At 36.3% G+C, this 11,740-nt stretch overlaps 1 protein-coding gene across 1 annotated transcript in view; it reads left to right on the top strand.

Moving 5' to 3' along the window:
- Positions 1-11,504, top strand: part of MACC1 (MET transcriptional regulator MACC1) — a 33,209-nt gene extending 21,705 nt beyond the window's left edge. Inside the window, exons 3-5 of the mRNA XM_066182819.1 lie at positions 1,113-3,151; positions 5,570-5,758; positions 10,673-11,504. Of these exons, the coding sequence (XP_066038916.1) occupies positions 1,113-3,151; positions 5,570-5,758; positions 10,673-10,885 (2,441 nt within the window). The 3' untranslated portion in view covers positions 10,886-11,504. The remainder of the gene's footprint in view (positions 1-1,112; positions 3,152-5,569; positions 5,759-10,672) is intronic.
- The last annotated feature ends 236 nt before the right edge of the window (positions 11,505-11,740 follow it).

Below are 11,740 nucleotides of genomic sequence, written 5' to 3' on the forward strand. Positions count from 1 at the left end.
AACTTTTTTGTTTTGTTTTGTTTTTGTGGATGCATGCAGTGTTATGCTTGCATTTGAGCAATATATAGTAACCTTGGAAATGGAAAGTACTGTGGAAAGTGTAATAATGTAAGCCATAGATACCGTAAAGAAAATAGAAATAATGACTTTTCCCTCTAAAATTTAAACTCTTTGCAAGAATGTTTACAGATGGGACAGTATAGCCTCTATATATTAAAAAAGGCAAAATGAAGTAGTAGAAAGCCTTACCATAAAAAGTTGCAGATATTCCATTACAAGAAAGGTGAGTCGCAATCAGCTGTAAACCAGCTTCTCTGAACAATTGTTAAGATAAAATATAAGGATGTCTCTTCCTCAGAAAAAAAATATATTACTGCTAATAATGACTATTTTTACTAGAAAATGCATGTAAATATCCCTTATACACCTGTATTTGTCTATTTAAATACAATCTTGTAAAATTTGTAGTCACACAAACATTTCTCTCCAAACTTCAAGTTGTGCAAGGTCTCATAAATTTTATCAATGTTTTTTTTTCTAATGGAAAGCTAATATAACAAATTCCATGTACATGGAGATAAATTGTAAGAGTGCTGTTATCAATTACATGTACATGCACTAGCATGAAAAGGAATCTTGAATAATGCATTTATCTGTACAGTCTGCTGTGTTTGAAAAATGAAGCTGCAATTGTTTAATTTTTGCAAAAAGACGGACAGACACAAAGTAAAGAAATCCACAGCATTTTGTAGGAGTCCAAAGATTAATGGAATATAATGGTTCAAACCTTATGGAACTTTATCATACTCAATGCTGATTAATAATCATACGAGTTGATAATGATCAACACCTCGAAGAAGATGCTTTGCATCCTTCAGCACTTATTTGTTATTCAGCACTAATTTATTAGCACTCTTTTTATTAAGAAAGATTCTTAATTAAATCAACGTTGATACTGTTTAAAAACCTGAAGGAAAAGTACAGAAATTATCTTTGTATATTTGAGGAGGAAAATTTAGGCACCACTTAGTTTAACAGACTGTCAGTTGGACACGAATGGCACATCTCAAGTCTCTATGCTTTAGAAAATGCTTCTTTTTTCTTTTAAACAGATGCCAATGAAAGTAAACTGGATTTGGATATTGACTGGCCTGATGTATTCAAACATGCCCAAGCTGTTTCCAAGACTAATCCTTTCTGGAATGAACTGTCAGGATCCAACCCTTTCGTACATGACATAGCTGCTTCCAACAGAAATGAAAATAATAAACGTCTTTCTATCTTAAAGGAAAAACCTTATTTGTTCTCTAAAATTTCTAGCAATAGGGACTCTTTGGATTCCTCAGGCGATGAGCTGGATATTGATTGCCTCCTAAGAAGGACTTCAACAAGAAGATCTGGACGATCCAAGAGTGTTTCTGACTTCCTGGATATAGTTGATAACAGAAGATTTAATCCTCGCAAGAAAGCACCTCAAAAAGCTACAGCTTCAGATATGACATGGCTTCAAAATGACCGTGAAGCCTACAAGATGGCTTGGCTGAGTCACCGACAGCTCACCCGGTCCTGCCTGGATTTAGAAGCCATGAGCCACAGCCCTGGATGGGCACAAACGCAAGCTACAGATATTCATGTGGTTTGCAAACTGAACCACGAAGGGGGTTCAGTACAGCTACCTGACTCAGATATCAACATTCATGTCCCTGTGGGTCATGTATTACCAGGAGAATTCCAAGAAGTTGGTCTAAAGGCTATCCTTAACCCTCCATTGTCATGCAACAATGAGCTGTCCAGCACAGTAAGTCCTTTGATAGAGCTTACACTGAGCAACCTCAACACGAGCGAAGCCATTTTCCTAGAAGTGAAAGTTGCGGCTAAGGTGAAGAATGATCCACTCAGCCAAGTTATGAGTGACATTGTGTGCTTTTTCAGTCTCAACAAAGAAGGACCTTTCAAGAAGCTAGAGAACTGCTATATTTATCAAGATACCATACAAGTGAAGCTAATGGACCTAAGTCATGTGATGTATGCAGTGATTGCTGTACAAGCAAGCAGAATCCAGCCTCCAGCAACTAATGTGTGGGACTATGTCCATAGAACAGTCTCAGTTGGAATTTATGGTCCCAAGTATATTCATCCATCTTTTACGGCTGTTTTTACAGTCTTTGGTCATAACTACATTCCAGGAAAACTCACGATTTGTGATATAAAAAAAGGGGGGAAAAGTATGCCTCCTGTGGTGTTTCAGCTGTGGGGAAAGCATACATTTTTGCTTGAAAAACCGCAAGATCTAAACATTTCTTTGACATCCTGTGATCCAGATTTTCAAGTAAAGATGGAAGATCAAAGCAAAAATATTAAAAAGGAGGAGTTGAAAACTGGTGAAATGGTCCGCCAACAATTCCTGTTTTCCATGCTTGGATGCAGGGAGATGCATTTCTTCGTTTTCCTTGTTCAGATTAAAGTCTTGAAAAGTAGCCAAGTAACACAGTTCCATGTTACGACTCCTGATCCAGCTCCAAAGTTAAGTGGAATTATTAATAGGCCAAAGCGCCTACAAAACCGCAAAGAAATCAAGTCTGCACCATGGCTTTTGGTACCAACAATAAGATATCCAAAGTTTCAAGACAAAACTTTGAGTGTCAGTACCTACGGAGTGGCTTTGAAAACTGTGTTACGTCAAAATAAGATTGACTATTTGCTGGAATATTTTAAAGGAGACACAATAGCACTGCTTGGTGAAGATAAAGTTAAAGCTATTGGACAAACTAAAGTGAAAGAGTGGTATGTGGGAGTTCTCAGAAGAAAGATTGGTCTTGTACATTGCAAAAACATAAAAGTAATTTCCAAAGAACAAGCTATGGACACTGCTGATAGTGAGCTAACAACCAGGAATCTTGTTGAACAAATTGCACTGCCATTCAAAAAATTGACTTATATCTACTCAGTAGTTCTCTCTACAGTATCAGAGAGTGTTTATGATTGGAGAGCTTTAGCTGAGGTGTTGGGATACTCACATATGTCTTTGGATGACTTTAATGAGGCACATATTGATAAAGAATCAGAAAGAGTTGCACACGTTTTGAAGAAGATGAAGCAAGACTGCCATGCTAACAAAAAAAAAAGACTATTTCTTTATGAACTTATTGTTGTAAGTATTGTGTGAATTAACTGACTTATTGGGAGTGTATTCCCAAGAAACTACTCAGCTGTAGAGTAGGGACAAGAAAACATGATTCTGTATCCTTGCAGGATCTTTATAAACCTGAATATATTACTAAAAGTTGTAGACACCAATAGGTGGAAAATATATTCAAACTCTCATGAAGAATAATACTTTGATCAATTAATTCTGAACAATCTTCTGTTAAGGCTCCAGGAAATGTGTTCCTTTTGTAGTTGACTGAGATGACTTTTTTGTTTTAAAATAGCTACGATTGGAATTGTTTTGCCTTTTGTCTTGGTAAATTGCTTTCCTGAGAAATTCACATTCCTGTTGTGAAGTATTAAGTAACATTATTATACTGTGGGAATTCCACTATACATACATTGATATAAATAGATATCAATCTACATCTATCTATCTGTCTAGATAAATAGATATTTGTCTATGCTAAGTTGCATGTCTGGCTTAGCTTTATATGTTCATATCTTGAGCCAAATGTTGAGAGCAAGATTTTCTATCCACACTTTACTACTTCATAGTCAATGTTGTAGTGGCTTAAGAAGGATATTCCAAGTATTTCAGTATGCATTTTCATGGACCTCTTTGGAGGCCGTTGGACAACTTCTATGTGACTAAATACTGCCAAATGTGAATCAAAAGTTTATTCTAATTACTTCCAGTTAATAAGTTGCACTATTAACAATCCTAATTTACTTACTGATCTGTGTGCAAATTAATTTGAAATTAATGGTCACTTAATACTCTCCTTGGCTCTGACAGAAAAGTTGACCAAACTATTAAGGGACAGAAGACAATTAAATTTCTGTTGTGAAAATAAAGCATCACAAAATGGATGTTTAAAAACTCACATTGTAGCTATTCATCTAAAGACTTTTGACTATCCTGAACTGTAAACCTCCACTGAGTTTGCTTCTCGTAACTAGTCTATCCCCTTTGAAGTGTTGACAGAAATTTCAGCAGGATTCAGAAAATTCAGTGGCCACTTACTATTCTTAGGAGTACATCAAACTTTGACCCAGTATGAGGTACAGCAAAGTCTGTTTCTTCACAAAACAGAGAGGGGGACCTAAAGGTAAAAATTGTCCAAACTTTTAACTGAATTCAGTGAAACAGAGTTCATTACAAAACAGGCAAAAAGTGGGGCAGAAGTAGATGAAGCTTATAGAATCATAGAATGGCTTGGGTTGGGAGGGACCTTAAAGATAGCTTTGTTCCAACCATCCTGTCATGGGCAGGACAACTTTCACCAGACCAGGTTGTTCAATGTCCTGTTTTGTGAGATTTATGCATTTTTGCTAGGAAGTGCCAAGGCAGGTCCTTGTCTTTTTAGAGCTAGATATAAATCTAGATGTCATCCATGTAATTTTTGGGTAGAATTTTTGGTTACTTCTTTTAAGAAATATCAATTTTTTGTGTTTTATAGGATTCTTATTTATCAGAGCAAAGACAAACTGAACAACTCTGTCTCCAGTTTTGGGGAATTTTGTACAATACTCTGTAGTCAGCTTCTCACTACTCTGTCTACCAAAGTTCTATTATTTGCTGTGAGGATTTTATTGGTTAACACTTTAAAATTAAATCACATGTGTGCCTGATTTCTGCAGAAATGCTTGATATTTCAGTAAAAATAAGTATCTAAAAACCAAGGAAAATTTCTGTATTTTGCTCTTGGTCTTTGCTTGAAAACCTCAACAGTTTCAGTGGAATATTTCGGTGTTAATTGGAGGAGAAGAAAAAAAACATTTCTTTTTCCCATTAGCTGTTATCCAAATAAAGAAAGGAGAATGCAACGTATCTACATTTCAAGGTTTTACTCCTTCAACCATTTTAATTTGAGTGTCATTAAATGCTCATTTGGCAAGGAGGAGGGAAAAGTTTCATGTTTGCATTTCTTCTTAATGGTCACAAATTTATTAGTTTTGTGGGAGGAGTAAATCAAAAGGTGCTGGCCAACATGATCAGTGATTTTCCATATAAATGAATAGATGAAGGACCACACCTTAGTACAATAGTGCTCTAACTTAATTTGCAAGTTTCACGTAATACTTCTAAGAAGCTATTTTTTTTTTGTCCCAAATATTTTTGCTGGAGAAGTACGTTTTTCTTTCAGGATCTGTAAGCTTGGCAGGACCCATTTGACACTGGAATGCTGAAGCCGCTGAACGCCAACTTGATTTTTTTCTTAAGCTCATGGGCAGTTTTCCTCTGAAAGTGTTGGCAACACCATTTTGTAGAAAAACACCCCACATATTTGTAAGAACACAAAAGTAGAAACAAGCCTTCCTGTTTGTGTAGAAGTGCAGAATAGTGCTATAAAATTAAATTAAAATGTTCTGTTTGCAATTACTGGTTAAGGATCACTAATGAAAATCATTGTTGCAGGCACTTTTGAAAATAGATTGCCAGGGATTAGTGGCACGTCTTACCCAGGACACCATCATCTTGACTTCAGCTGTCAAGCTTGGCAAAAACTGGCGAGAGCTTGCGGAGAAGCTGGCCCGACTCACAAGGCAGCAAATAGAGGCTTATGAAGCGCCCCACCAAGGGAAAAATGGAGCAGTAGCTCTGGAGGTAAGGGTCTGGTGTAACAGTGCATGCACATTTCCTCCTCTGCACGGGCACGGCCAGGAACCTTCCTTCTTCCTTGTTTTGCAGGCTTTTTTCCTTTTGCACTTTCCTGTGAAGGTCTCAGTCCCTGTCTCGAGCTTCAGGGTTAGGTTCAATCTGTTTTTATTGTCCTGTCCACTTGTTAACCTTGCTCACACCTCTGCTGTCATTTCAGACACAGTGAGGAAGACCAGTTGGTCCTTGCAGGAGCCACTTCTAATCACACTCTGTACAGCATTTGCTATTTCCACAAAAAGGCAGCTGATTCCTATCATTAATACTTTTCTGTGCCAGTGTAGCAGTTGTTATCATTTAACTTAAGTAGCATGAGAAGAGGTTGGAAGCCCTTTTTACCAATTTTACTTCTGATGTATGAATGTGGCAAATCTGTTTTAAGTTTATAGTTTTTCAGGTAGACCATGATATTTTTTTTCCTTTGTAAAGTATTTTTCTTATACAGAAGTTTGAGGTCTGTATAAAAGTCAATTTATCCTCTCAGATGTATTTTAGTGCATACACATCTAAGGAGCAATTTAGGTGTCTAATGAGATCTCTAGTGCCATTTGAGATGACCAGAGAAACTCATGGCATCCATGCAATATCAGATTTGCCACACAACTTGGGGTGGATCCTTGTCCACCCTGCTGAGCTGAGGGTCAGCCTCTGCCTCTGGCATACCTTTGCCTGGGCAACCAGGTGAATTCCTGCCCTTCTCTCTTTTAACACCAAATCATGCAGTAGGTCCATTCTTTCCCACAGAGTTATGTGCCAATGACTTCTAGGTTCCAGACTGGTTTTTACTCTGAAAATTCCTTTTTTATGATCATTGCTGCATGATGCTTCTGACCCGAGAGCTTATATTCAGGCTTGACTCTCCCTCTGCCCGTACCATCATCTCCTGATTTCTGCAGGTAATGTACATAATCCAGACTGCATTTCCTCTTCCCCATCTCATAGTGCCAAAGGAATTGCTATTTCCCATTCACAGATTCACAACTACTCCAGATAATTTTTTTCTTCCTTTTTTATTTCCCTGCAGCTGATTCTTCTTATTCCCTGCCAGACATACTCTCCTTTTGACTGTCTGAATCCATTGAATCTGTCATCTCATTTTCATCTTCTTGGGGATAACTATCAAGATATTTCTGTTCTAATCATGAACTACTGCCTCTTATTCCTTTCGAATGTTCTGCCCTCCATCCCCAATCAATATTTGATCAAAATTCTATGTGTTTACTCCAGTGCTTCTGTACTTTTCAACAAAATTTTCTCCATAATTGTTGTTTGCAGTCACTGCCTCCTTCTCAGATCCAGTTTTTCTCTTTGAGCCATTTTGTGTAATCTTTTTTCTGTTCTGGGTACTTAAGTCTTCCTCCAATTTTTTCTCATAAAATTATCAGCCTTTCCAATCCCATGTCCACTCTCTAGGGTTTTTTTCTTTTTTTTTTACTGTTAGGTAGTGGCTTGTCTAATTTCCTATACTTTTGTTCTAGTTACGAAACTTTCTGTGTTTGGCTAACAAATCCCCAGCTTTCTACAGAAGGAATTATTGACATGAACAACATACAACTCTGCTGGTCTCCATGTTATCTGGGGATATTTTCCCTTTGCTAATAGACAATAGAAATAAAACAATTTTATGACTGTTTTTCCAGTATCATACCTATTTATTTTTATATATTAAGAAAATTTATAAATAAATATTTCCTTCTCTTTAAATGAGTTTTGATTTTCCAGGAAGCCTCTTCTACCTCATACATCCTACTAATTTGTTTTCAAGAGTTTTTTTTCATTATTTTTATGACAACTCCCTCCCCCCCCCGAAAATTCTCTGCCTTTCAGTGACAATGTCTGCTGACAAAACATAGTGCAGTGAAATTCATCATAATTAAAACTCCATAATACAGTATACTCTATTTTTTCAGAGAACCTTCAACAAGCAATCAAAGATCAGAATTTTTGTGTATTTCTGTGTCATTTCTCAAGGATTATATTTGGCCTATGGAGGATTTATTGGTTTTGGGTGAGCTTTTTAATTGTGCTTGTTCACATGTGTGGGTTTTAACTTGTTTAATGTGATGAGTGTGTAGATTATTGCTGAATTAATTATGCATCAGTGGTGACCAGTTTGTAAACTTTTGATCCCTACGTTCTCCTTTTTCTTCTTTCTTTCTTTTCTTTTGTCTTAGATTAAAAAAAGACAACAAAAACCAGTTGTTATAGATTAGAGGAAACTAAGGTTTGTATTTATGGATATTTCAGCCAATTGTCTTAATAAAATGTCAGACTGACCTTCAGCATAAGTCAAAGCATAACATCTTTTCATATTCATTGTCTTTTCACATTCTAGTGAAGACAGAAGACTGTACCCTCATTCTTTTAAATATTCTGGTCTAACAGGAATGTAAGAAAAGGAAGAAGGAGACCCAGAAAAAGCATATCCAGTAACAGAATTTCAGGAGATACCAGCTTCTCATGTAGGAAATACCAGCTTCTCTTGTTGGCTATTTTGGCTATCAAGCTAAAAATGGGAATACAGAAATTGTCTGGTCCCAGCATAAATACAACAGTGGTGACCTGCTTCAATTCATTAACATATAATATCTAATATTTACAGTAGTACATTAAAAATTATTTTTAACTTAGCCTCTCTAAAAAAAACCTGAAAAAATTCATCAATCTCCTTCTTCCCACCTACCACCAGTGTACTTTTCTCTTTCTGTAACCCTATGGTTATGATTTAAGATGGACTTGCTTAAAGGAAAAAGTAGGCATCATTCATTTTGGTAAATGATGATACCTTTCTCTCCCGCAGACCTAAAATGAGAAAATTCACTGAAAGCATAAGCACTTTTTTATTACTTAAACTCAAGGTAGAAACTAGACTAATCAGGTTATGAGACAGTAAGTTTAGACTAGACTAGACTAATCAGCCTGTAAGTTTAATGGGTTTCTTTCCATTTGGGTATGGAAGCAGGAGTTGAGGGAAATGTTTACAGAAACAATAACAGAATCAGTCTTGGGTGAGCTGAAAGATCTTAGCCCAGAAATATGGAGGAAAGTTCAGAACTATGAGCAAAGAAATTCTCTTCCTACTCAGTTCCTCCAGGGATCAAGTAAATAAAGCTTAAGTCAAGGAATTAATGCTTTATATTGTGTACAGTTTAATAAGATAATATTGAGGAAATAACCAATTTCCTTCAGAGTTAGCCTTCACAACCATAAAATTGAAGCTATTTATTTTTGATAAAAGAGGAAAAGATACTAAGAAATCTGAACTTCCTGATCACTTTCGCGCGTGTGTGTATATATATATATGTATATATATGTATATATGTGCAGTCTTCAGTCCATATACATTTATTACCATGCATAAGTATGTTCCTGTTAAGACAGTGAATGACAGAACCTTTTAGGAGAGTCATGGTTTTCTTTGTGGATTTGTGCATCATCCCTGCAACTGTTAACTCAACTGCTGTTTGCAAAACCTTTATTGCCAATGAGGAGAGCGAAACCAGAATTTTGATTGCCCGAGTAACATTTGGAAGAGCACTAGCTGGGAAAATAATTATTTTGTTTGTTAACTGAGCAAATTTAGTCAGGAATTTGAAAGATAAAGGTCCAGCTTGGTATGTGAATCATGCTGCTATAATTTAATTAATGTCATTAGACCAATGACAAATTACACCTGCTAAGGATTTGCTCCATTTGTTTGGCATAAACCAAATAAATTTTAGTTTGAAAAACCAAAAGCCACTGTAACCTATCTTTTAATTTCCTTTGTTTCTTGCTGAAAAAATTTTATATTTTATGTCCTGATTTAAAAAACCTGTAAAAACTTTTGACTTGTCTATTTTATAGTGTTTTGGTGCTTTCCGTATTTTAAAAAATAGATTTTACAGATAAATCATGTTAGAATCATAGAATCATTAAGGTTGCAAAAGACCTCTAAGATTAGCTAGTCAGATTATCTAGAGCAACCATTACACCAGCACTGCCAAGTCCACCACTAAACCATGTGGCTAACTACCTACACATCTTTTAAATACCTCCAGGGATGGTGACTCAACCACTTCCCTGGGCAGCTTGTTCCAGTGTTCCTGACCTTTCAGTGAAGAATTTTTTCCTAATATCCAACCTGAATTAATTCAGAGGACTTCATTCTGCTCCCCATCCTTGTTTTCCAGCTTAGTGGAATGGATACTCAGAGAGCAGCTGGTCCAGGTATTTAAGTCTGGGGCAAGGAAGGCTTTAAGTGCCTCAACATTTCCCTCATCCTTCGTCACAATGTTGTCCCCTGTATCCATTAAAGGCTGGAGATTCTCTTTAGCCCTCCTGGTGATGCTGACATCTTTCTAGAAGCATTTTTTATTGTCTTTCACAGCAGTAGCCAGATTAAGTTTCTGCTGCTGCTGTCAGAAAACTTTTCTGAAAGGTAGAAAGTGTGTTTAAAATTTCCAGGCTGAGTAGAGGGACAGAAGGATGTTGATTAATGTGGCAGTAACCATCAAGAGCACAACCAATAGGGAAACTTTTGTTGGGTGTATGCATTGCAAAAGATAAAAGTATTTTCCTTCCAGTCTTGTTCTTTGACTTAGTTTCAGACAAGGATATATCTTGACTTGGTGATAATCATCTGAATGAAGAATTTATCTATTATTTACGTCTCTGAGAATTTGAGAGTTTCATAGAAATAATGTAAATAAGATTACTGGAGTTTTTATATCAAAATACCTCTTTTTATAAAGCATTTCAGCATGCCTAGTGATGAAACACTTATTTTGTCTTTTCTATGACTTTTCAACTATTTAGCTATATTTTTCTCAAGAATTAAATTTCTGGCACTAAAGCTTATTTTTTTTCCCCCTTTATTTTCAGATGATGTGGAAACCTGCATATGACTTTCTCTACACTTGGGCTGCCCATTATGGAGATGGTTACAGGGACGTCTTACAAGACCTGCAATCAGCCTTGGATAAAATGAAAAACCCAGTAACAAAAGAATGGCGAGAGTTAACTGGAGCTCTGATTCTTGTGAATTGCATGGAGGTGTTAAGAGCAAGTGCCTTCTCCAAAATGGAGGAAGAGTAGATGGCCAAAATATGGTTTTGGAAAATCGGTTAGGAAGTATACCCCTGTGTAGAGTTTATTTGTGTACATTTATGTTTCAGTGATACTTGCAGGGCATAACAGAATGAAGTTTTTTTTTTAACTGAGTTGATGTTGGGTCTACCCCTATGATTCTCAACTACAGATTGCCAGAGCGTGCTAGTGGCTTCTGAGTAAATAAGAAAAGAAAGGGGAATTAAATTAATGAGGTCAACAAAAATGACTTGTATTCTATGGGGCATTTTCTAAAAGGAGCTATTTCTGATTGCACTGACTTCTAGGCAGAGATCAGTTTTAGAAACAGAACTATTCATGGATGAGTTCAGCATGTGGAGCCTAGGTTTACATTGTTTTCAGTGAAGTATTAAAATCTAAAATTTTAATACATTTAATATTTGGTGCTCAGATCTCTCAACTCTAATTCAGTGGGTGCAGGTTAGCCTACAAAAAATCCCTTAACATTCTTTCACCCTCATCTGGGGCAAAACTAATTTAATTGTCTCACAACACAGGAATTCAACTGTTCCTGGAAAAATAGGTGTGTTCTGCACACACTCAGAAAATAGGTGTGTGCTACACTTTTCCAAAACAGGTCCTGGTGTCTATTTTAAAGGAAGAGAGACAGAAGATAAAATCTCAAAAGTGTTTTGTTTTGATTTATTTGTTGATGTACCTCTACAGGGTTTTGTCTCTTTTTGTATTTTTGTTAGTTTATATTTCTGCAATTTTTTACTACATTCTGCTAAATGGGAATTCCAGAAAATTCCAGAAGCCTTCTTAGGTACACTGTTCATCTCTCTGATCATTTGTATAGTCCTTTTCTGCTGCTTTTAAATA

The sequence above is a fragment of the Chamaea fasciata genome, unplaced genomic scaffold (assembly GCF_029207755.1).
Source record: "Chamaea fasciata isolate MVZ Bird 193981 ecotype frontalis unplaced genomic scaffold, bChaFas1.0.hap1 SCAF_1, whole genome shotgun sequence".
NCBI classification, from domain to species: domain Eukaryota; kingdom Metazoa; phylum Chordata; class Aves; order Passeriformes; family Sylviidae; genus Chamaea; species Chamaea fasciata.